The following is a 27,915-nucleotide window of genomic DNA, read 5'->3' on the forward strand; positions in this document are numbered from 1 at the left end:
ATAGTAAAGGGAAAGTGCCTTAATAAAATAACATGAAATCATTATAAGGAGATATATGATTTCATGGTCCAGAACCATGTTTCTGCTCTGGTTTAATATAAATATGGAGCTGAGAGGGAAAACCATCTCTAAGAAAGAGCTTTTTATTTTTTATAAAAATCACCTGACTTAAGTTTTTCTGCTCTTCATTCTTACTTACCCCTTGTCTGCTTTTGCCCTGACTTGAGGCAGCTCATTGCTTTTAAGTTTTATTTCAGCAAACCTTAGCCATAATAATCAGGTTCCTTGGTTAAGTGGAACATCTAACAGAAACAAAATCTTATTTATTTCATCCTCTTTAAATGTTCATTCTGCAGACATGCTGTAGGTTATATTTTAAAAACTACAACTTATTTTTGTGCTCTCCTCCCCTCCAGTTTCCCCAAAGAATCACAGAGAAAGGAAAGAGGAGTAGGTGAAATGTTCAAGTTAGAGTCAGGGAAATGGGAAACCAGCTTGACTTTACAGGGGCTCAGAGAAGATGCTTGTATGCTGAGCAGGCACTTCTGGCTTGTACCACCAATGGAGTTGCAAAGTTAGAGCTCGTAACTGGGGAGGGGGAAAGAAGGGGGAAAGAAGGGGGAAAGGAGGGATGGTGGCTGTGTGATTGCATCACAAAGATATGGTGAGGACTCTGAATAAAGTAGGTGCTTTATAAGGATTCATTAAGAGCTGAATTTATTTGACTTCAGTTTACAATGCTGCCTCTCTCCTAGATTTGAAACTAATGCAATAAAATATACAGATATATAATGTTAAAAGGTCTCTTTCATGCTAGGCTAGCCACAAGTCTTTTAAAATTCATTAGTTTAATTTTTACCATTTAAAACAACAGAGCCGACTTTACAAAAGGAAAAGCTGCTTAGTAGCAACACAGCTAAGTCTTTCCATCAACTGCTTGCTGTTTACAGGGCACAACCTGGCCACTGTATTCATGACACATCCATCAGGTACAGATATTTTTAAGTGAATGTACACGTTTGATCTAGTAAACATCAATAAGTCTAAATACCTGTAACAAGCACACTTCATTTTAGGACAAGAGGTTTTCTGTTTGTTTGTTTACATATACAAAATCCCACAAATTTAATGTGCATCAATATCCATGCAGTAAATAAATGTTTTTACAAACAGGTTTTTTTTAAATGATAAAAATATTACACTGGACTCAAAATTCCATACAAACATTAATACGTGATTTCTCATCCATTTTGACTAAATATAGGATTACTGAAAATGTGCTGTAGAAAGGCCACTTTCCTGTACAGTTGTGCAAAGTCTGCAAAACGATAGTGATTCAATGGTGGTTTCAAAAGCAAAGAAAAAGATTCCTGCTGTGGAGTTTTTACTTTCTCCTCTACAGCAAAAATATTCACTGGCGTATATCTGAACTCTTAGAGATGAAAGTACATTCACTGAGCTGTACAGGCAACAGTATAAAGCTGATTAGAAGTAGAGTTTAGGATATAGAATAGTAAAGGAGGGTCCCTTCCTCCTCCTAAAAAAACAGCAAATTGTGACTTGTACGTTATGCAGCCAGACACTAAAAAGCAGCACAGTCATTATCATGCTGTGATCACTTTCAAAAACGAGATGCTCATAAGTGGAAATATGTGAAGAGGACGTTTTCATAGATTTCATCCACTCTATAGAACAATTCATGAAGCCAGGAAAAACCCCAATAATTTGTTTCTCTCATATAATTCAATGGAAAAGATCTCTGAATGACCATCATCCTCTTGCTCTTCAGGAGAGAGGTACATTTTTATTTTTCAATATTGTTTATAACACACATCAGCCTGTAATTAAACATATTTTATTTCCCTGCCTGAAGTATACTTCCATAAGTTTTATTAATGGACTAGCGGGAAAATTGGAAACTAACTGGAAAGTTGATTCATTTCAGTTTATACCTTCTAGTTTTTAAGAATCGCAGCTTAAAAACATGAGTTTGGGCTGAAATTATATATATGTAATCTGTTAGCTGCCTTTCTGGGCGAGTTAAATGTGTTTAAAAAAATCCACTCTTAAATTCCTCTGTACACAATCAGCATATCATCACTACAAAAATAAAGGAAGATTTAAACCAAGAAAATAAAGCAGCTCTATCTTCAATTTTGGTCTTAGTTACAAAAACATCTTACAAAGCTTTGCCCTGATACACCATTAAGTGTCCCCATAGATTTGGAATAGTATTCCCATTAACCAGCTTTCACAAGTTAATAGACTATTAAGACGGATATTAGATACCTGAACTTTTCTTATGTTGATGCTCTTCTATTTTGCTTAACTCTTGTAGGCGCATCTACATTTCACAAAAATAAAACTACAACATTAAACTTTGTGCAATGTTTAAGAAAATTCTTAGAACATTTTAATAAATATAAAAAAGGTTTAAATTCTTTCCCACCCATAAGGATATCTGAACCTGAAAAAATGTGATTTACTTTTGAAGTCTTGTTTATATAAAATTAACTTAAAGGGAGAAAAGATGACCTTAGAAAACTGCCATTTTATGTTTTTTTTTTTCTACTTGAAGACCATCTGTCTTCAGAATAGTCTGCAAAAGTTAATTTTAAATCACTGAAGACAGTTGATTTTGCACATGGTAAACATAAGCTGAGCACTAATTGCATATAAAATATACAAATGCTCATTAAAGACAATGGTATGATGACCATATATGGTTTGTTTCATATAGTTTGGTAACACTGAAGTATAGCTTGTCAAGTGTTCCACACATTGATATAAAAACTACCTTATATACTTGTTTCAAAGTACCAGAAGGTACCAGATGGCCTGAAGGCAAAATACACTTACACGTGCGTTTCAATGTATGAATGAGTGTGTGTTAGAGAGGAAGTGGTTACATCTACTTCAGAAGAAATACTTAATGGATCATTTGAGGTGGTGTTTTGACAGATATCCAAGAAAAGATCGAGGTACATCTGCTTCCACTGTTGGAATTCTTTAGATGTCAAGTCTGGATTGTCTAGGACTTTATCAATAATGGCTACTTCCCCTTCTCTGGCCTGAAAAGCAAAAGGATTCAATAATTAAGATGTGGACAAACTTTTGTTCAAGTTTAAAATAAAAAGTTAATAGGCAAAAGATTAAGAAGCCCATAAGAAACAGTTCTGGTATATCCAAACTTAGCTATTTATAGACTAAAATCCTAGTGTACTTTTTTCTACCCACGAGGTATGCCTTATATTTCCAACTCTCTGTGGTTTATTTTTTCTCATTTATCATTTCTGCCTATGGAAACCTTCCTCATTCTTTAAGATCTAGTTCAAATGCCTCTCAATTCTTGAAGCCTTCCTTTAACAGCTGGAAAAAATGTTCTCCCTAATTGATGCTCCCATAACACTTTATCACTGACATTAAGTGGACTTACCACATTTTGTCTTGAGTTACTTTTATGTTGTCCTTTCTCTCTTACTAAGTGGTCAGTACCTGTCTTTTATGGGTCCAAGAAAGGGGCTGGGAAATCTAGGGAGTGTTCTGCAGGAAGTGGGAAGGCAAACTTCTGGGCTAGCCAGACTTGAGAGGGAAAGACAGCCACGTGACTAAGCAGTTGTTCTAGACAGCAGGGCTCGGACCGAGGATGTTTGGAGTCACCCTGTGCTTAGTGAGGGTCTTGTTACAATTTCAGGAACCACACACCCAACTTTGCTTGGGCAGTTGTCCTAATCTAATGGGAGATTTCCATTTCCTATTAATTTCACACACTGAAAAGTACGTATAGGGCTCTAGCCCTGGCCGGTTTGGCTCAGCAGTTAGAGCGACAGCCTGCGGACCAATGAGTCGCAGGTTCGATTCCAGTTGAGGCCACGTACCTTGGTTGCAGTTAGACCCCGGCCCTGGTTGGGTCATACAGGAGGCAACCAGTCGATGTTTCTCTCTCACATCAATGTTTCCCCCCCCTTCCCACTCTGTCTGATGATAAATGGAAAACTGTCCTTGGGTGAGGATTAAAAAAAAAAAGCATAAGGCTCCATAGATTTTTAGTTTTGTTTCGTTTTAACCAACGAGGGGCATTTCTTTTTCTTTTCTTTGTTAAAATTAAATTTATTGGGGTGACATTGGTTAATAAGCTCATATAGGTTTCAAGTGTAGATTTCTATGATACATGATCTGTACATTGCATTATGTGCCCACCACCCAAGGTCAAATAATTTTTTTACAGTGGCTTTTTGTCATCTTTCTTTGCCCCAGAGAGTAGAGCACAGCATCACATACCTGGTGCCTCATCAATACTCATTGAGTAGAACATATTCTTTGCTACTAGAAGAAAACACTTTTTTTTGGAATCTATATAACATAAAAGACAGGGGTAAGGGACTGAGAAAGAGGGACAGGAGCAGGTGTTTAAAATATGTGAGCCTGACCTGCTTCAAAATGTCTGCTTGCTGCTGTAACCAGGCAGTTTGGGTGAGGGGTAGGGACTGGGGTCTGTTAGGTGAGATGGTAAAGATATTTTTGGAATAGAAATGGTTACCAGAATCATTCTTACAAACATTATATCTCTTTTAAACATTTTGTTCTTAGTTACCAAAAGGCCATTAGGTTGTCCCATGGATTTGCAATAGTATTTACATGAATACCAATTGGAAGCTTTTGACTCTGAAAACTTGACTGCTTGCTACAGAAAATATTTTCAAATAATGCATTTTCTATTTTATCTTTTTTGATACTCGTCTATGTTTCAAAATCCCCAAACCTCAGCAACATATTGTGAATCTGAAATATGACCTTCTGCTCTATAGGATAGTTTTTTCTGTTTTTGATTTTTCAAGGGTACAGGGCCTGCTTGCAGGAGAGTTTGTGTGGCAGGCCCTCTCCCATGCAGACACACACAGTGAGGGCGCTCACTTTTCTGCCTCCTTGGACTTCCTGCCTCTCTGCTCCCCTCTCTTCTCCACATCCTGCCCAATAAGTGGGTGGCATAATAAGACCAGAGACAATGGAAGCACTTGTGGAAATATATAATAGGAAAGTACCATGTGAATTGGGAACTGATAATGTAAAGAGAACAATTATAAAATTTCTACATGGAACATGTATCACTGTGGCTTTATCTCAAATGTGCTTCAGAAGTAGTCCCTAAATATGGCAAATCCTTTTAGCACCCACTACTGTATTCTGCATGCATGCTGTGTTCTTCTAATAGCTATGTTGCTTACACTACATGGTGCATTTGTCTTAGGAAAGCAAAAGACTGAGTAATAACACCAGCCTTCCATTTTTGGAAAAAATAATTAATTACATCCTGTTTTCTCCTAGAAGTAAGTCACATAACATTTAGTCAGCGCTTTGAGTTGTTAATGAATAGTTAAGATTATTTCCTCTTTACTAATACAATTATTATGCAATAAGAACAGCTCAGCTTCAGGTTCTTCCTATTTACCTATGCTCCCCAACCCCACTCCCCCATCCCATTTTCTATTTCTTCATCTAGAGTATCTGGTAATCACCTTTGAATTCAGGAATAAACCTCTTGAAATAAATTTCTCCTTCCATTTCCTATCTTACCTTTAAAGTGCTTTTGAGAATTCTCAGCCTATGTAGTTTTTCATTCATCACAGGATCATTGCATCTCTTTATAAATGATAGCTTGTATTCCATCTTGGTTGAAATGCGATGTTCTCCCAGCAGTGACAGACTGGCTTGCTCCAATGCCCTGTATAAATCTTGCAGTGAGTCTCCTAATTTTTCTTCCCTACTTTCACCTGCAATGTCCAGAAAGAGAGAGAAGTGAATCCAGTGTAATAAACAGTTATTTGACACTCCAAAAATCTACTAAAATATCATCTGATAAAACAGGATAATGAATTATTGGAAAAACACAATTACATTAAAAAAAATCACAACAAACCCACAGCTACTAGTTATACTGGGAAAGATTAGCTACAGGCAGCCAATTGTTTTATAATGATCAAATAATAGGATACTTTGATTAATAAAATATGCCCTTAGTAGCAAATCACAATAAATATCTTGAGTCCATTAAGTTCAAAGAATTAGAATACAAAAGGTACACAACACAGAAACAATCCTACACATGATTTAATATTATAAAACATTAATACATATCCTTTATAATTATATTGGTAAGCATAGAAATACTGATTAATAGAGCTCTCCTGGTTTAGCAATAAACTGATTTTTACATTTTTCCAGACTTCATAAAATGGAATGGCATTCACTGGAATCTATTTGATTATAAAAATCTTCCAATAGTGTGTCATAGATTATTATTAGGTTTCATGTGACTGCCATAATAATGCCTGCCACATTGTAAATGTAGTAAATGATCATAAATTATCAATAATGCTTTAATTAAATGAAATATGGGAATATGTTTATATGCAAATTAAGGAGAAATCTGGTATATACTAAAATAAGCTACTTAGTATTTGTAAGACCTGGGAAGTAAACACTCCAATGAAATATTTTTGTGAAAAAAGTCTTAGAGACTAGTTCAGGAAAGGACCTTAGATCTATTTGAAAAAGTCAAACTCCCATGTTGTTCTTTAATTGTCTGAATATTGGTGTCATATCTTTCTCTACAATGATAAACAAAGATGAACTTGGAATTTACTTGCAGATAGGATTAGGACTATATCACGTTTCCTTTAACAGAGAGCCAGGGTCCTATTTGAGGAGTAATAATTGTATTGACCCAAGGAGTAAATATAGAATGTTGTTCATTCTACCATGGTTCATGTGAATATTTTAGGCTTTCTGGCCTAGTTCAAGAAGACTCTCTAACTGGTAATAATAGTAGTTAATATTTATATGTGCCAAGCAATAGGATAAATGCTTAATGTTCATAATCTCTTTTAATCTTTACAACAAAACTAAGATTAGATCTGCTTGATTTTCATTTTATAGCAGGAAAGTACCTTGGTCAAGGTCACAGTAACTGGTGGAGCTAGAATTCCAACTGGGCAGTCTAGCTCCAAAATCCATAATTTGATTAAGATTTTGATACTGCCAAATGTGTTAATAATAATTTGAGCTGTGTATTTTACAGTAAGTGTTAATGAATTTATGACTCCCTTAAAATGCAGCATTCTTAAAAATTTTTTATAGTGTACCTAAAACCCGCTCACAAAGCCCACAAACACAGTACATTAACTTAAAGGGATCGATCACCTTTAGGATTAAAAAGTAGCTTCATTTCGGTTTTTGGCTCTGCTACTGAGGTTAACAACTATTGGTAGGTATGATTATTGAGTCCTTCCATTGGAAAGTTCCTTTCTTCTTTTTTTTTCCTTGTTATGATCAGCACATGCTATTACTAATTCCATGAATTTTAACTTCCTAATTATCTATCTTCATTAGAACTATAATCTAAAAATACAGAAATCCCTTTAAATAACAGCTTTTAAACTCTCTGTTGGCTCATTCTTGGATATTTGCAACAACTACAGGATTTTGAGACATGGGTAGATGGAAGACTGTAAGGAGGAGAAAATGCTTTGTGGGTTAAGAGCAAGACTGAAACGGGATAGGGAATTTTAATTGAGAATTGTTTGGAGCCAGGGAGGTACAAAATCATAAGGTCAGAGTACCTAAATGGAGTTGTAAAAACAAGGATACATTTGAACAGCATAATTCCATTTCATAAAATCATAGGCCAGGAAAGGACTCCAAGGAATTATTTAGCAGTTATCATTCTTTTAGCCTCAAGACGGACTGCATCTAAAGCTCGATGTAATTTCATACAGCAGTGTGGGAGAGAAAAGGGAGGCCTAACAGATGTGAATTATAGTAGTTTAGGTATTAGGTGGCCTAATGTATTATTAGTTTTGCAGTTCTTGGAAGAAGGTGAAGAAAAATAGGGATCCAGTTTATAGTGTTAGGATTTAAGAGAGGCAGACTATTTTTACATAGTAATTTTTTAGTTTACAAATAACCTTCTTCCATATTACCTAAAACTGAAGGGAGTATATATTTTGTTTAAAAAACCATTCTTACCCAGTTTTCTTTCTCCCTAGTTCTTAAAATTTGTGGAATACTGGGCCAGATGATCAATTTTTAAAATAAAATTTCAATGTAGTTTTACTTTAAGAAGGAGAAGTAAAATTTAATACAAAATGACAAACATAGCTATAAATAAATAAAAACTGAAAGGTTCTTTTTTCCTGTTCTTTCCGTTAAGGGGAAATAAAAGCATTCAACCAAAGGACAACATAATTCTACAAAGAATCTGGTTTGACAGATGTAAGAATAACTGAGTATAGATTTATCTCCGGGTAGCACATTTGAACAAGAAATCACAATGAGACGGAACACAGAAACATTTCCAAGTATAGCAATGGAATAGTGTGTCTCCTATTAGAGATAGGTAACCCCCCCTCCCCCACCCCTACATATCATACATATATGCAACATCACAAGACACAGCAGTGGGATGAGGAAAGATGAGAGATTGAGATGCCAGGCTACCACAAAATGCCACCAATCACTGAACGTTTTACGACTAGACAAAGAGTCCTTTTATTTTCAAAGGGGAGGGGTGGGGGGCAGAGTCACATTATAAATCTGATTCACTGTGCTCAACAGTCAAAACAACACAGAACTCAACATTCAAGACAAAAACAGACCTTTATTTTCTTTTATAATTTTCAATTGGTTTCCTTTTTTTTCCCTCAGATGAATACCAATTAAGTCATTTGGGGCTACTGTTGCAACTGAAAATATGAAAGCACCTTTATTTTCTTCTCTTTCTGCCCTCTTCTTCTTCGTCTCCTTCTCACTTCTCTTCTGGTTTCTCTCTTTTTTAAACCCTTGATTTTCTTCTTCTAGAAGAGGCTTGCTTTGGAAGAGCAGGCAAGCACTTGGTGAGGTCTGCTTCCTGATATACTTTCTTTCAATGTGCCAGTTCAGTCATTGGAGCACTGGCAGAATACCAGCTCTTTTGCAATTTGAATGAGTGTTTCTGAAAGTTGGCAAAGTGTAGAAGACCACATGCAAACCATAGGACATATGTAGGAACCTTCAGTGATTTCTAATGAGTAAGTGTATTGCTCCTACAATAAAATTTTAATTGGCATCTAATTTATTCAGGAATTCTGGGCTTTTGCAGGAATAAATTTCCTCCCACATTAAATTTATATTCACAACATGTGAATTAGTTCTATATCAGATAACAAATTTTTCTATTGCAATTTTGTTAAAGCAAAGGGAACATATGAAGTCTTCTTTCCTATATAAAAGTTCATTGATAGATTTGAGGATCACAAAGAAGTTATTGATGAATTAACTTGTATATGTGCCAAGGGAGAGTCATTTCTGGCTGTATCATATGTGGCAGGAGCAAAAGAAGATCTCTATTGTCTCATTGATACTCTAGCTACAGTATGTAATATTGTGACCCTATTCCTTTGTGGCGAGCACCACGGCAGTTCACTATTTGTGCTTTCAGGTTGCATATGACCTCCAGGTAGTGATAAAGAAAAGGTCAAAGAAAAGATTAGCTAATGCAAAATAATAGTTTGTTGGAACTTTCTTGAAAATGGATTAGTAGATGATAATGTATTTCTCAAACACTAAAAGGTCTTCAGTTGACATATTTTCTTACATTCACGCCCAGTGATTTCTGAACTTTTTGATTGTGAACACTTATCAGTTAAAAACACTTCTGTTGATAACTTATATGCTTGTACTACTCTATATTAATAGATATGCATGTTATAAAACAGAGATAGAAAAGAAATTTGAAAAAAAATGAGCTATAAAACCTGAGGACAAATTCCAGTGTTTTTTCTTCCTGTGCCTCAATGACCCCATGTGTTCGCTCCTTCAGAGACCTAGATTGTGACTTTCCCTGAGCAGAAAACCCTGGATCTCCTTCCCATATCCCAATCTTCTGTCTGGCACGGGGCTTCATGTATCCAAGGTTTAAAGTGAGTGATGGTTTTCTCTACTTTATACACACAGTACTCCAAAGAGGGCTCCTTGCCAGGTGATTGTGCAAATTTCATGACAGTCTATTATATAATTTTGTTCATGTTCTTTTGGTGAAAATTAAGGAGAGCAGAACACAAACTTGGTGACCCAAAATTCCATTCTGGTGTCTTTACCATGTCCCCAGGACTGTGATGACAATACTGAAAGATAGTAAAAAATGAACAGAAAACAAAACGAGTATACCAACTGGGCTCTTGAAGAACCAAGCCAACATGTTTTGGTACGTGTTTTGGAAGGGAACTAAGCTCTTTTAAAACTGGACAATGATGTCTTCCTGGAAACAGTCATTCCTTCCACAACACAACTAGGTAATGAGCACAGAAAGCTGGGAAAGGCTAAGTCACAAGGGGGAGAGAAGGCTGGACATAGTAGCATTAGTCACCAGTCAAATGTGAGAGGCATTCATTCTTGTACAGCCGCAGAGTGCTAATAGTGTCACATATGTGGAGCACTATTCTTGTCATGAAGGTCAATTAAACATTTGCATCGAAAACAACAGAAATATTTTCTGTGAATACTAATTTATCAGTGCACCATGATGAATAACTTATTTATATGTAAGGTGACAATTAAAATTTTAATGGGCTTAATGTAGATGGGTTTAATGTTTATAGGTCTTATGCTAAAGGTAATTATGTATTCAGGGCTTTACACTGTACTTTTAATTGTCCTATAATTAAACATTAGCTCTCTTAATTCATGCTTTTATATAAGTCAACTAGCTAAGCCTAGCGTTGTAAAGCTGGGGAGAGGGCAGTTGGTTATACCAGAAAAAAAGCATAAGATTTTAAAAGCTAGCTTTTACTCCTTGCTCTGTAATCAACTACCCTTTTCACAATGAAAAGTAATTTTTTTTTCTCTAAGTCAAAATAACAATAAATTCTCCGATAAAATTAATTTTAATGAGGACAAAAACCCTACTTTTAAAAGGACAGCTTGAGTGAATCTACCAGATTGCTAAGTGTATTTTTAAAGAACATGTGAAACCTATCTCTGTGTAAGAATGACCTCGTGCTTCACCAAAATCAAGTACAGCCCATACTAGTGTCTGTCAATGCCCTCTGCACAACACTAAAGCTTACTTCTAAAAGATGTGACAAAAGAAACAGAACTGGAGTTTATTCTGTAATTCATTCTCTAAGCATGTCATTTCTGCCAAATTATGCGGTTTTAATGCCACAACTATATGGCAGTGGTTGAATTTCCAGGGCACTACAGTAGTTGTTATGATGAATAGTTCAGATGGCAAAATCTTGGTGTCCTTAGCATTGATTTATTGACCCAAAGGAAAGGTTCTTTGAAAGACAACCACAGACATAAATGACCAACTTAGGCAGAAATTCATAAAGGGGACAGTTTAAACTCAAAGCTGAGATTAATTATGTTTAAAAGTCAATGTGGAGTCACTATAGTCCTTAATGAGAAAAAACTAAAATACTTCATATCATAAAATTTCACTATAACTTAAACAGGGAGAATGACCCAAGACAATCCCACTAATATTAAATACCAACAAAATGTTTTTTTGATGGATTTATATACCAGAACCATCATTTGTTATATACTTAACAACACATTAAAATGGTTAGAGCACAGAGGCAATTGTAAGGCAGATCAATGTGATTTTATTCACAACACAAATTCCATTTGTGAGAAAGAAGCATAGATTTACTTCTCTTTAGAAAGATATTTACTATCAAGCATACTTAGCAAATTATTAAGCTGTCTAAAAAGATCTGATACCAATTGGTCATATTTTTATTTTTAAGTAATTTATATTTTTACAGGTATTCACATTATGCAATACCACACACTGCGGCAACAAGAAGAAAAAAACATTTCCAAATACAATGTTAAATTATCTGTTCATTGCACAGTATGAAATATCCATTAATTAGCAATTGAAATTATTACAGAGTATCTTATCCAACTAAATAAAGGAAATTTCACATCCACTACAGAAGAAAAATGAGCAATATTGAGCCATAAGGGTCCCAGTTACAGAGTATTAAATAATATCTGAACTAGTTTTAAAGACATCCAGACAAAATACTTTTTCAAAAGTGAAAATCACAGCCTATAGATTAGGAAAATTTTACAGAAAAGAATAGCTCATGCCTGTTCTATGAGGCAACACCATTTGTATACAAGTGCCATGAAATAAGGAGAAAGTTAAGGTTTTAGCTGAGGAATCTAATAAAGCCTGGCATGAAGAATTTTCTTCATTAGCGTCACCAAAAGCAGTCTCTGTGTTGCACCTGAATACACTTTATAATAGAATAAACATAATAAGTTTCAGAGCAGGTTGTGTATACCTTGCCTTAATAGATTACACTTAATTTAGTACAATACAGCACGTCAAGTTTTAAAAATGCAAAATACACTTAATACACAGAATTTGCTTCCTCTGCTTTGCCTTAAAGAGGCCATCAAAGAGTCCATTAAACAGCCAGGGTTTTCTAGTTATCGGAGCTGATCCCTCTCCTTTCCTGCTGTCAGGAGAACACAACTGAAGTGTTATTACACAGAGCCCTTCCCCAGTCAATACCCTTCCCCTTCTGTTTTCCCACAGAAATAGCAGTTTTCTGTCACTGTGCTCCATCTTGATTGGCTTTGATCTTATGCTAGTCCCAGTGTAGAAAGCTCGAGCATTCTTCTTAAGAGTGGCCTGACCCTCTTAATATCCCTTTAGGGAGGTCCCCAATCCAAAACACTTGATGATCTAAGCTTTCTTAAAGTCTGTTTTCTGTTTAAACAGCATGGACGAGGCCATTTTAGTTGCTTGCAAGAGGTTGATGTTGAGTCTGTGCCGTGCCGACTCTCTCCGATCTAAATTCTCTAAACATTAGCTTATCAATCTGTGAGTCCAATGGGTTGAGTGCCAACAGAAGTGGATCCGATTTGGCATGGAGAGGTTCTACCAACTCTCGCAGTGTATTAGCCTAATATGATAAAGCAGTGATACATTATGATGAAAGACTTGCGAGTGCCAATATTTCTAAAGCATATTAGTATTTGTATTAGAAATACCATCATGCAATACCCATGAAGAGAAAGAGAAAAATATATGGCTAGAATTGCATATGGTTTCAATACCATAATGTCTTTCTGTTGGCATGCAAGTCTATTTGGCCATAAATGGGACATTTTTTGTTTAAGCCTGGTTATTTGGAAATGCCAATCTTATGTATACAAAATAATACACAGCACAGATACATCTTTTCCCACCTCTATATTTATATACGCACATCTATAATTTTAATGAGAAACGTTTATTCAAAGTATTCTCCATACATATGTAAAATGATCAGTTTTTAAAGAAAATTAAACTATATTTCTATAAAAGGACTTTCCTCAAGTCCATCCAATGAAGAATTATGAGGAAAAGGTTTCTGGTCTACCTTCTATCTGACTACCCTGATATTTATTTGTCAGCCTCGTACTAATCGGTGAAATAGAAGAGACCAGCTAGTGTAGGTCCAATGAGGCCAAATGCTGACCAACAGAAAGTGAAGAGAAATAAAAAGCTCTAACAGGGTAAATATGATGAAAGGGTGACTTTCCAACTGAACATAAGCCACATGTCAAGGAACAAAGAAACTAGAAGAGACTAAAGTTTCTGATGACCTGGGAAACTAAGAACAACTGGGATAAAATAAACTGTAGTCTCTTCTAGTTAATTTTATTTTGAATTTTTGAGGAATCCAAATATTGTCACCAGGCACAAGTTTTCTTTCTGGCCTAGGGCAGATTTTTATCTGCAACATCCTGTATTAGCTTTTGAGTATATTAAAAAGGAACAAGATGAGAAAGCATGTTGTTCATTACTACCTCCCTTAGAAAACGGGAAGGGTGTGAGTAGTCCATAGCACTGTATCTAGAAAACAGGATGTAGCATAGTTCAGAAATCAGTAGAACTAATTTTTGTTTCTACTACACCATTCTTTTATAGAAAAGGAGACAGAAACTAAATAATATTCATATGTAAGTCAAATGAAACAAATGGCAAGACCTACTTTAAAAAAAATTATAATACTGGAATGCTAATTCTAGCTTCTACCACTTTGTTTCATAAGGTCATAGCATTTCTTTTTTTTATTAAAAAATTTTAATGTTGACACTATTGCAGGTGCTCCCCATTCCCCTCCCCTCTTTGCACTCCCATATCCCTGCCTCCCCCTCCTTTGGCCTTTACCACATGGGATATGCATATATGTTCTTTAGCTAATCCCTTCACCTTCTTTATCCAGTCATCCATACCCCCTCCCCTCTGGCATGATCATGGAATTTCAAACAGAAAAATCACAGGCAATCTAACCTTGTGCACAAGTTCATTTCTAAGTATGAACTCTTCCTAATTTATCTATGCAATTCAAACATTTTGTAAGTTGCTGTATTGAATACACCCCTCATTTCTGCTCAGAAAAAATGTTACATGCATAGTTAAATTTCTAGTGCACTTAACCCATACTAAACTTGAACTAGAGCTGGTAATTAATTCACGCTTAGTCACACTTAGGACAATGTTTCCATAGCATTGCTGAATTCTGCTCCAAGATATTGGTAATCCTTCCTGAATTGAGTACCTTGCTAGAGTGCAGGATGGTGGTGGTGGTGGTGGTGGTGGGGCTGCTATTTCAAAATGACTACATTTTTTTGGTATGTGCCCCTAGCAGGAACCGAACCTGGGACTTTCTGGTCCACAGGACGATGCTCCAACCGCTGAGCTAAACCGGCCAGGGAAAAATGACTACATTTAGTTCCTAAACTGTATATAGAGGGTAGAACAAAAAGGTAGGTTTATAGTTGTTCGTATGGAAAATAATACAATAATTAAGAAATAATAATACAAGAATAAACCTACTTTTGCCCCCACCCTGTATTAGCATAAGAGAAGATAACTCCTTTGGGCAAAGTGTCTCTTCAACTAGTAGTGGTCAGGATCACTGCCTACCAAATCTCAGGGGTAGAAGTATGCTTATTAAACAGATTTGTGGACCCTACCCCTGATCTACTGAATTAACATTTCTGGGTATGGAACTCAGGACTCTACATTTTAAGTAAGCAACCTGGGTGATTCTTGGGCCCACTAGAGTTTGAGACCTGCTTCAGGCCAGTCACATTAGGACAGGCTACACGTTGAGTAGGGCTGGTTTGAGTGATGCCAATTTTTGTATTGCACATACTAGTAGTTTGTAAGTCAGAGGCCCGCAGTTGGGCATGCCACATAGCACTTTATTTTTAGTTCCATCACTAGTATAACATTGTATTACAGAACTCAAATAATTTCAAGGTTTCAGCCATGGAATCTGATGGAAATACTTTAGTTTACTGAGAATACAGCAAAATGGAAGAGGCCTTGGTAAACTGCTAGAATAAATTCTTTAAGGCTATTCTTTTATGCACTATTAAACAGTTCCTTTTTATTCTTGAGGCAAATAGAACAACTATAAAGATACTTCCAGACTCATGCCCATCGAGTCAACTGTATGTATTGGTATGTGCATCCTGAATCTCCAGTATGAGCAGCATTGGCAGGCCAGGAGGGTCAGATATGATGGACTGGTACGTGGTTAATCTACATGAAATCTCTAAAACAAAAAACAAACTTGCTTCATAATGACACTGTTCTATGAAAGCCTCTTTGTCTTCTTTTGTGAATCTCATATTTATGTCTTCTAGTTTTTTTAAGTCCCTTTCTGGTTTTCAACACTCATTTTCTGTACGTGTGTGTGTGTGTGTGTGTGTGTACGTGTGTGTTTATCCTCACCCGAGGACATTTTTCCATTTTTTGTTTAGATAGAGTAGGAGGGAGAGCGAGGGAGAGAGAGAGAGATAAACATCGATGTGAAAGGGACACATCTTCATTTATCCTCACTCAACTAGTCAAAATATTCAAGCCAGTTAAAATTTTATTTTATTTTTGTTTTTTTCAGGAACAAGTAGAAATGGCACATTCCTTAAAAAACAAACAAACTTAAATTATATGGCTCTTGATTGTTTTCTTTTGGCCAATATCCTAACTATAAACATATTCCTCACTTTCTACTATTTCTTTTTTTATCCTCACCTGAGGACACTTTTCCATTTTTTGTTCAGATAGAGTAGGAGGGAGAGAGAGGAGGAGAGAGAGAGAGAAACATCAACGTGAAAGGGACACATTGAGGGGCTGCCACCCACACAACCCAACCAGGGCCGGAGACAAACTGCAACTGAGGTACGCCCTTAGTGGAAACTGAACCTGGGTCTCTTCGGACTGCAGGCCGATGCTCTAACCGCTGAGCCAAATCATCCAGGGCTCTCACTTCCTACTATTAAAATAAACTTCACTGTGGTACATATACACAATGGTACTATGCAGCTGTAAGAAAGAAAGATCTCTTATTCTTTGAGACAACTTGGAGGGACCTGGAGAGTATTATCCTAAGCGAATCAAGCCAAGCAGAGAAAGAAAAATATTTCATGATTTCACTTATTTGTGGAATATAATGAACAAAATATGCTGACGTAGACCCAGAGACATTGTAGTAGGGTACAGACTGATAAACCTCAGAAGAGGGGGATGGAGGGGGAGGGAAGAAATAAACCACAGAACTTATATGCATGTACGTATAACCGATGGACATGGACAACAAAGTTGGGGATGGGGTGGGGGATGGGGAGGAGGGTATCAATGGGGAAAAAAGGAGAAACATCTGTAACAAAAATAAATTAATAAAAAAATGAAAAATAAAATAAAATAAACTTCACTATTTACCAAGCTTTTAATCAACCGCATTTTGAAACAACACCAACATATCTATGCTACCTCAAGGAAATCAGTAATTTTTCTATTTGGCTATTACTTAACAAATATTTATTGAGTTTCCACTCATCACTAAAATCTCCAACTGTGAGGCTACCATACAAGTTGGATAAAAAGAAATAGATCCTGTTTCCCTGTTACTAAACCCCTTGATATCCAAATGGTGAACCCAAATGTAATGTCATGCTGAGTCATGTATAGGATGACTTATTCTAGTGTGGATCTGTTTTCCATGCAAGCTCTTCAGAGACTGAATCTATGTAGGGTATGTTTGAGGAGCATGTTTCTTTCCCTTTTTGTTTTATAAATTAAAAAACATCCCACTAAGGATCACTCAAATAATAAGCAAAAATAGAAATTCTGGAAATATAAGTTTCAGAAATGTAATCAGGCTTCTAATAATGTACTTGCTAGGAATAGCTGATGATCCTAAATCAAATGTTTGAGGGTTGGATTACAGGATGAGGATGAAGGCAGAAATATTTTCAAGAGAAAAATTTTTCCTTAATGAATGAAATAAGAAAATATGTGAAAATGGAAATAAGTCCTTAAGCCAGAATAGCACTTTGAAAGATTCCTATTTCTGTCTGAGTTTGGAGGAAGCTTGATTCCATTTATTCACTTCCATTATCAGTGAGCTTGAGGGCAAATTTAAGGGCAAAGCCTGTGACTACTGGTCTTAAGCTGCTTGCAGATAACAAAGGTCACCAATGGCGGACATCCAATCCTATCAAAAGTAACACTTGCGGCACTCCTGGGAGAGCAGAACTATTTTGTGTGCTTAAAAAAAAAACATATTTCTTTAACACCGTTATCTGCAGCCACCCCTTTTTCAAATGTATGTGTTCATATTTAAGTTGTTCTTTTTGAAAAACAGGAATATCTAACACCATGGATAATTGTCAGTGATAATTGCCTTTCTCAGTGCAAGTATTGAAAAGAGTGGGCTGATACGTTGGTTCAGAACGTTAGAAACAAAAGAGAGACTTGTGAATTTTGAGGGCCTATTTTCTCATAAACGTCATGTTATAAGATTTTAAAAATGTGTTTGTTTATTATTATTATTGTTTTTTAATCCTCCCTGAGGACATTTTTTGAGTTTATCTTCAAATAGAGCAGGAGGGAGAGGGAGGAAGAGCGAGAGAGAAACATCGGCTTAAGAGAGACACATTGAGTGGTTGCCACCCACACAACCACAACCGGGGCCAGGGACAAACTGCAACCGAGGTATGTGCCCCTAGTGGGAACTGAACCCAGGACTCTCTGGTCCATGGTCTAAAGCTCTAACCGTTGAGCCAAACTGGCCAGGGCTTGTTGGCTTATTTTCAAACTTAATACTCTAGAAGGAAGGAATTGACAAGTCTTTCTTTTATAAATGAGTAGTAAAATTTTCATGATAAAGTATTCTTTTTCAAAATAAAGTAAAAGGTAATATAGTTTGTACCTATACTTACAGCACTTTTGGAGATCTTTAATTAGCAATTCCAGGTAAAATAAAGTATTTGATGAACCTAGCCACAGGCAAAAATAGACACAGAAATACTGTTTTCAAATACTTAGAATGTTCCTTTAAATTGCCAAATCACAATTCCATCCTCTGTGTATAATTCACAGGAGAGAATTTCCTTATGAAATCAGTATCTCATCTTAATGTACCTACTGCTATACTTTGACCTTAGAGTGCCTTTAGGACTTAATTAGTTATTATGAGTATATCACACACTATGGCTTTTTCTATCTGCACTAAAAACCACTATCTAAAATAAAGGCACACCTAAAATACACTTTAAAAGAAACATATATTAGCAACAACTGAAAAAGTCTTTTATATTTAATAGTTATAGAAGTACTTGATATGTTAATTTAATATTCCACCAGTATTTTCAATTAAGTGCCTATAGATATTTCAGAAAAATGTTGCCCTGATTGCTGTGGCTCAGTTAGTTGAGTGTCATCCTGTACACCAAAAGGTTGCCTGTTCGATTTCTCATCAGGGCACATGCCTGGGTTGTGGGCTTGATCCCCAGTAGGGAGTATGCAGAAGGCAGCCAATTGATGTTTCTCTTTCACAATGATGTTTCTCTCTCTGTGTGTCTCTCTTTCTCTCTCTAAAAAAATAAATAAAAACATATTTAAAAATATATTATGGAATTTTGCAATATATATTGTCATCTCAAATGTCATCATTCAGAATTTAAAGTAGAAAATGGGAGGGATTTGTTTTTATAGATATGCAGTGTTCAATAAGGATTTAATGTGCACCTATGGGTAGATATACTATATCAATTGTTAGGGATAAATATACAAAGATGATATTTGTATGGTATAGTTATAGAACCCCTTCTCCAATTTCTGTGTTAAATTTTATAGTTAAGAATTATCATTAAAATACAGCTCTACCCTATTAAGTATAAATAATATATATATTATATATACATATAGACAGATTCAATTATAGAACTAAAATGTAATTATACAATTACCCTAATAATGTATATTATATGTAATTATACTATATGTAATTACATTAATGTTTTATGACTATATTAATTTTAATTAACTAAACATACATAGAAAGTGAAAATATTTGAAATTCACAGCAAATTAAAGACAATAAATTAATGTATATAGGTAAGTGCATATGAAATATAAAACAGCTGAGTTATGATGCTTACAACAGATTTTAAAACTGAAGGAGAATATGATATGTCACTCCAAAATACACCACTTTGGCATATGAATTATTTTGAGTTGAAAGTAATTAAGTAGCAGCAAACATAGAAAGATTTTTGGCTGTTCCCCTATTTGCCTAAAAGCAGGACATAAATTTCCCCTTTTGAAGGTATTCCTCCTCTTCTTTTCCATACCAGAACAATCCTTATCACTGGAGACAAAAAGCTGGCATCAAGATGGGGTAGCACAGGGGCAAACCTTACTAAAATAACACTTCTTATTTTAGTTTACCCCATATATTTACATTTCCACAATATACTGCCCTAGAAGCCCAAACCCCTTTTCCTTTATCTTGTCACTTCTCTATAATTTATCACACTTTGTTAAACTGGTATTTAAGGCTCCAGGTCTAACAGCTTATTTGGGTCTTCACTTCTTTTCTATGAAGGCCTCTTTGTATGTAAAAGTTAAATATTAATATATAATAAAATTCCTATGCCCTTTTTCCTGGTTAATCTTTTGTCAATTTAATTTGTAGGACCCACCCAAAGAACATAATAGGCTAGAGGAAACATTTCTTTCTTTTCCTATAAAATATTTAAATCAACTCTTAAACCATTCTATTCTAATTCATCTTATTTTAAACATTTCATAAGGTTATTTTGAGATTATTAATAGAAGAATCATATTAAACTCCAATGAGACAACCTTAGTAAAAAATATAACCATCCCTAGTAAATTTTTCTTTCAGCAACATGGTGGATAGCAGTTTATGACTAATATTTACTTAAGAATAATCCCTTTAAAATTCCCATTTCCAAATGAAATAGCTACAGAAGTATCATAGCTCAAGTCTGAGACATGAACACACTATAGGAAATATACTTTTTATCCCCTAATACTTTAGAGGTGAACAATGCATATTTTTAATTTATGAGAATTTTTAACCTCTACCACCACCTTACATGGTTATATTTAATTTTTTTTTTATCCTCACCCGAGGACATTTTTCCATTTTTTGTTCAGACAGAGCGGGAGGGAGAGAGAGGAAGAGACAGAGAAACATCGACGTGAAAGGGACACATCGAGTGGCTGCCACCCGCACAACCAACCAGGGCTGGGGACAAACTGCAACCTTGGTATGCGCCCTTAGCAGGAACCGAACCCGGGTCTTCCGGGACTGCAGGCTGACGCTCTAACCACTGAGCCAAACAGGCCAGGGCTACATGGTTATATTTAAACGATATAATTAAACAGATCATATTCTGTCTGGATGATCATCAGTGTGAAGTAACTCAGTGATGAGAACTGCCAGTGGGTGAACAGGTAAATCACACGTGACACAATACTTCATCTGTAACTATGTCTGGTCTGCCAAAATGAAAAAGCAAATTGGGATCAACTACATTTCACTTGTTTTCTTGCTTATTTCTTTTAATGGGTTCTTTGATCCTTCCAACCCTACTAGGACATTCTCTTTCCTACCTGATAAACGCTCTAAAAAGCAGTTTCAATCTTATCTCAACCTTAAACCACTTAAATGAATGTGCGGTAAAAATGATTTTACTTCCATGATCCAAGCTATTTAATTTGCCCATCACATCTGACCTGACTGACTTCTCCAAACTGGATATTCTGGTGGAATAACAGATAAGGGTATCTGAACCTGGGGAGCAGGGGTTATAAAGACACATATAGTATGCTCACTCCATCAGAACCTACTCATGGTAAACAAAGGACTTTGCTGTATGTCCTGTGTCAAATTGCTGATCAGCAAACACGACCTGTGCTCAGTAAATGTTGATGCTATTCAAATTGTGTTTTTACTGCCCAGTTTCTCTAGTAAGTAGACAGGCAATCGCACAAATTTTAATTCTTGAAAATTTTATCTAAAACAAATAAAGACTTATATAGAAGGTATTTCAAATTAACAATAAAAGATTTTTGTGAATTTTTGCTCTATAGAATCAAACCTATTCTTATTCTAAATTCACATACTATCCTCAAAGTACTGCCATCTTGATTTCGGTGGAATTGCTTTTTCCCAAAAATATCATTCAGTATCAGCTTCAATAACATGATATCCTTCCAGATGAACTGAGGGAAAAACAGAGGTATTCATTTGCAAAAGTGAATGAAATACTACATACTTTTCAACAAGAGTACAACAATGGATGTATGGGTGAGTGTGTGGGTTGGGAGTAGTGTCAGAAGAGGAGTGATTCTTTACTTGTGCTGAAAATTTAAAGACATTATTTCCTCTCATACTGTAACATTGTTTATGATTGTAGAAGCTTGAAATTGACTTCTGCTTACTTATTCTGGCTAAGCTTACAATATTACAAAAATTGCAATACTGATTTCCTTTTTTCAATAACTTCTAAATGTTAATGCCTTATTACTAACTTCCTTGGCATACCAACCTGACATTTGGTATCATTTGCTCATTAACAACTCTGGTATGAAGGAGCTGCTTTGGGGGGCACTGCCAACTGAATTTCTTAGCAGTAAGGACAATAAAAATACCTTCCACAGCAAAGTAAATGCCAAGAAAGGTAAAAAAAATCTAAGAGATGTTTGTAAGAACCTAAAACAGTACCTTAAGTGTCACCTATCAGAATTAATATTTTTATTTACTTCAAATCTGTTATAAATCTAATTTCTCACCTTAATCAATAACATTTTCATATTCTTTCTTATTTTTCAATCTATAACTACATCATAGACTATTCTCATAAATCCCCATTGTTAAAGTCATCCACACATTATAATATTTAAATTATTATATTTTTAGGTATTTAAACTATATTATGTATATGACAAGAAAATAAATTTGATAAAAAATCACTATAAAATCATGTTTTTGGAAATCTAGCATAGATGTGAGCAAACATCCATCTTCATAAAAAACTCAGAAGTTAGACTAAGGAGTATTCGCATTCAATCTTAGTTGTTTTGAAGTTTTGGTTATTACATTTTGCAAACTCATCTTGTATCTGGGATGGAAAACTGTGGAATTCAAAAATATATGAAGAATACATTAAAAATATTTTTTTTCTTTATTGATTTTAGAGAGGAGGAAGGGAGAGAAAGAGAGAGACAGAAACATCAATGAGAGAGAACACTGATTGGCTGCCTCCTGCATGATCCCCACTGGGGATTTGGCCCATAACCTGGGCATGTGCCCTGACCGGGAAGCGAACTGGTGACCTCTTGGTGCATGGGTTGACGCTCAACCACTGAGCCACACTGGTCGGGCCTCAAGAATACATTTTTTTCTTTTTTGATTTCATTATTTATTTATTTATTTATTTAATCCTCACCCGAGGACATTTTTCCATTTTTTGTACAGATAGAGTGGGAGGGAGAGAGAGGAAGAGAGAGAGAGAGAGAAACATCGATGTGAAAGGGACACATCGAGTGGCTGCCACCTGCATGACCAACCAGGGCCGGGGACAAGCTGCAACCGAGGTACATGCCCTTAGCAGGAACCGAACTTGGGTCTCTCCGGACCGCAGGCCAATGCTCTAACCGCTGAGCCAAACTGGCCAGGGCTCTTTATTGATTTTAGAAAGAGGAAGGGAGAGGGGGGGAGAGAGAGAGAGAGACATCAATGAGAGAGAACATTGATTGGCCGTCTCCTGCATGCCCCCCATTGGGGATTTGGCCCATAACCTGGGCATGTGACCTGACTGGGAATCGAACCCGTAATCTCTTGGTGCATGGGTGGATGCTCAACCATTGAGCCACACCAGCTAGGCAAGAATACACTTTTAATGGCCTATTATTTGAGTTTCATTTTTCCCCTCGTGAAAAATTGTACAGCACTGTCCTTTGAAAGAAAGTTTTACCAAAGAGTTAGGGATATGCTGATTCTCAATGTTCTTATGGATGAATAAAAATGACTTTATAACTACTGCAAAAGGTTTCTATCTATATCTGTGTTTTACACTTAGCATCACATGTTGAATTTCACACTCACCAATGTAATTACAGATAACAAGAATCATGTAGGAACTTCATTTGGGCGAGAGTTCCTTTTGCAAAATTCAGATGTTTGAAATGTCAGAAGGTTCTCAGTATGGTAAACTTAATTTGTATTCAAATATAGCAATAAATTGCCAACTTCCTGCTATTGAAAAAAACCCAAAAAATTCCAATTATATTAATAAATTTGTTTTTCATGTATAAATTAAGTTACAGCAACTTTATGGTGTTAGCTTATTCATAATATCCTTTGAAAATTACAGACAATTCCACATTTACTTGAAGTCAGGCATTTTTGATATTCCTGGTGTATTTGTGTCAAACAAGGACTATGTTGCTTTCTCTAGGGTGAAGAAATACAATAATTAAACTACTGATATAAATTTGTATGGATATGCAAATCAAGGAGTGAATTTGGGTTTCTCAACTTCCACCTAAGAGTTCCTTACCATCTCTTTAGACTGATGCTATTTGTGTGTGTGTGTGTGTGTGTGTGGGGGGGGGGTAGGGACAAAAAATGATAGCAATTATGGTATAATTAATATCTCCATAACAAATGTGAACATGAAGAACTCTGTAGATGTTTTGCCCCTTTTGTGATACTGATACACACACACAATAAAATAAAATAAAAAAAGAACACATTAGAATATAGCTGTACTGGTGTATATGGTCTTCCACAGATTATTCATCAAGTCTATCTGGATGTATTATAACTGGAAATTATGATTATGATGAAGGGTCTAGAATAACTTTACTCATACTGATATTATTGTGAGCAAGTGCAGAACTAATGTAAAATACACCAATACTAGATTTAGAAACAAATTTAGACAATCCCAAACTAGAAAAGCAGCATTTTAAGACCACCGTAAAATGTACATTAAATGCATTTACCACTATTTAGAAAAACTGTCACACAATTTGAAATGAAACATTACTCCACCGTGATTGTGCAAAGCATACACCATATTTACACACAAAACCAGACCGTGACAAAGGAAAATGTCATGATGACATTTTCTTCCCTCTTTATTGTAAATCTTTAGCACAGCAGCACTAGAAACCTGTCTCTCTTTGTGGAAAATCAATACATACTTCAAAAGCAGAAGCAGGAACTCTTCTTTAACCAAACAATACACTTTAATTATAGAATAGGCATTGGGAACTAAGGTCTTAGTTTTAGCCATACTAGGAATGGTTTTAGATCTTAGTTATGTGGGTAGATCTGGTCTCCATGGCAATGAAAAAGTCAGCCTGGGAAGTAGAAAAAACTGTGGTACATTGCTCCCTCTAGAAACAGACAAGCTGAAATCAAATGCAGCTTCTGTATTTAGCATCAACAAAGCAAGAGGCTCCAGTGAACTGGTACCATACCTCAGAAGTTGTCATGGCAATCTCCTAAGAAAGGTGGGTTACATATACTCATATAAATTACTACTAAAATGTCAAATCAAAAGCTAGAATATATAAGTTAAACTAATTTATTCATGAGTTCTGAATTTGGTTTTCTTAAATAGGATCTAGGAGTTGAATATGCAGAAAATGTGAGAATTTCCCTAGAGTTCACTTTGGTAATGAACTTTCATTTCATACTACATACTGCATAATACAAGTGAGAAATTCGAAGCTGGAAACAGATGAAAGTGTGAATGTTGCATTCTTTTTTTCCCAGGGCACATGAATTGACTTTTCAGATTTTAAGAGGTGACAGGAACTAGTGTTTTATCAGGAGAGAAAACACAGCACATCAGATTTAGCATCTGTGAGTAGAAATTGGAAAGATTAGTGGTACCTTTCAATTTTACTCCTAAATTTGTTGCTTTTCTACATCCTAAAAGATTAAAAATTAAATAAAAAGATCCTTTAGCTGATACAAAAAAAAAAAAAAAAAAGGCAGAAAGATTTGGATTGTTCCCCCCCGAAAAAAATGAATAAAGTGGAACTTGGAAGGAAAAAGTGAAATAATAACTTTGACCAACACATACAATACTTTTCAAATTGGTCTCAAGACATTCTTGGGATATGGATATATATCCCAATATTAACTTGGAACAAATAAACTATAAATAGAATCATGTCAAAGTTATAACACTAAGAGTTTCGACTCAAGTGGTGAAATTGTTTCACTGTTTATGTATATCATAGTTCATAGTTTTTGGACACCGGTTAATTACACTTGAAAAGTATACTAGTTATAATTTTTAGTAATAAAAAGTAAAGTGGTGTGCAGGTTTTTGCTTTACTTGATGGAGCAGATTAGCGGTGATCTTGACCTGCTATGTCAAAACCTAAAATTTTTAGTTTCCTTTATATAGAGAAAAGGGAAACATTTTGGCTAAATTTTAACCTGAATTAAAATGACAGATCTGAGGGGACAATATGAAATTAAGAACATTCACTCAGTTATCAGAATGTTTTGTCTGAAACTCCTGTTATTAACTAGCTGAGAGTCCTCAATCATGTTATTTAAACTAATTTTCCTCATCTACAAGATAAGGATAATAGTAAATATCTCTTAGGGTTGTTGTGAGGACTTAATGAGTTATATTATGCAAGGACCTTAGAATAGTTCTTAGAAAAGTTAGCACTCATTTAAAAAGTTAGCTATAAGAGACATATGAAGAAATGCTCAACATCACTAATCATCAGAGAGATGCAAATTAAAACAACAATGAGCTATCACCTCACACCTGCCAGAATGGCCACCATCAACAAATCATCAAACAAGTGTTGGTGAGGGTGTGGAGAAAAAGGGACTGTAGTATACTGCTGGTGGGAATGTTGACTGGTGCAGCCACTAAGGAAAACATATGGTGTTACCTCAAAAAATTAAAAATTGAACTTCCATTTAACCCAGTGATCTCACTTCTAGGAATATACCCTAAGAAGCCTGAAACACCAATCAGAAAGAATATATGTACCCCCATGTTTGTAGCAGCACTATTTACAATAGCTAAGATCTGGAAACAGCCCAAATGTTCATCAGTAGATGAATGGATAAGAAAGCTGTGGTACATATTCACAATGGAGTACTATGCAGCTGTAAGAAAGAAAGAAAGATCTCTCTCTCTCTTTTTTTTTATCCTCATCCGAGGACATTTTTCCATTTTTTGTTCAGATAGAGTGGGAGGGGAAGAGAGAGAGAGAGAGAGAGAGAAACATCGACGTGAAAGGGACACATTGAGTGGCTGCCACCCACACAACCAACCAGGGCTGGGGACAAACTGCAACCAAGGTACGCGCCCTTAGTGGGAACCGAACGCGGGTCTCTCTGGACCCCAGGCTGACGTTCTAACTGCTGAGCCAAACCAGCCAGGGCAGAAAGATCTCTTATCCTTTGAGACGACATGGAGGGACCTGGAAAGTATTATCCTAAGCGAAACAAGCTAAGCAGAGAAAGACAAATATCACATGATCTCACTTATTTTTGGAATATAATGAACATGACAGTCTGAGGAAATGGGTTGTCCCAGAGACGTGGAAGTGGGGTACAGACCGACAATCCCTAGAAGAAGGGGTGGTGGGGGAGAGATAAACCATAGAACTTATATGCATGTGTGCATGAACAATGGACATGGACAACAAAGCTGGGGACAGGGCAGGGAGGGAGGAGGAGGGGGAATCAGTGGGGGGAAAAGGAGAAACATCTGTAACAAAAATAAATAAATGAATTTAAAAAGTTAGCTATTATTTGTGATAGATTAATGTGTTCAATAAACCTATAAGATTTAAACAAAATGCACCATACTAGAGATGTGTTGGCTTTTCCTGAGAGAAGACAATTCTAAAAAATATCTTCTCTCTCTACATGAGAAAAGAATGAAAGATTCAGATTTATGGGCATGCTTGGCTTTGCAGATTGCATCTCAAGTCCAGACTATGTAGCATACCTTTATAGAAAATGTAAACCACCAAAATGTCTTTCATTCAATGGACAGGTAGAGTCTATAGGAAAGTTAAAGAGTTTTCTTGAGACAATATTGAAAGTAAAAGGACAAATAGATATAATTCAATCATTCCATTCAGAATGTCCTTGAAGTCCTATTTAAATTTATTTTATTCAAAGCCTGACCAGTTAATGATGCTGTAAACCTGAATGAAATAAATTAATTGAGATTTAGTTTAGAATGGAGGTAGCAAGTTAAAACATCTTTAATTTTCACTTCCTTATAATTTATGTTCATTGGATATATTTCACTAAACAATTGAAATATATGATAAATAATTAATATAATTGGGCTTTATTTTCCTTATTTATGGGTATTTCCTCTTGCCATTAGATACCTCATTTTAAACACTAACTAGTGTGTGATTAGATGAATTTCCAATTCCCCACTGGGGGTGCTCTAAGCTTCCATTAAATTATTTGAGACCTTATCTATCCGTGGATCTTCCTTTGAGCAGATAACTTTTTGCCTCCGCATTTA

General features: G+C 35.7%; 1 protein-coding gene across 6 annotated transcripts in view; it reads right to left on the bottom strand.

Annotated features, from left to right (window-relative positions):
* Positions 1-708: 708 nt before the first annotated feature.
* The window catches only part of CNKSR2 (connector enhancer of kinase suppressor of Ras 2), a 297,838-nt gene continuing 270,631 nt past the window's right edge, over positions 709-27,915 (bottom strand). For 4 of the 6 annotated variants that reach the window (XM_036270511.1, XM_036270512.1, XM_036270514.1 and 1 more), the window contains 2 exons: positions 5,575-5,771; positions 709-3,071 (listed from right to left, as the gene is read on the bottom strand). In XM_036270511.1, coding sequence (XP_036126404.1) covers positions 2,856-3,071; positions 5,575-5,771 — 413 coding nt within the window. In that variant the 3' untranslated portion in view covers positions 709-2,855. Of the gene's footprint in view, positions 3,072-5,574; positions 5,772-12,443; positions 12,963-27,915 lie in introns of those variants that run through there. The other 2 variants (XM_036270516.1, XM_036270515.1) reach the window with 2 other exon arrangements.

Source organism: Molossus molossus, unplaced genomic scaffold, assembly GCF_014108415.1.
Source record: "Molossus molossus isolate mMolMol1 unplaced genomic scaffold, mMolMol1.p scaffold_m16_p_2, whole genome shotgun sequence".
NCBI lineage: Eukaryota > Metazoa > Chordata > Mammalia > Chiroptera > Molossidae > Molossus > Molossus molossus.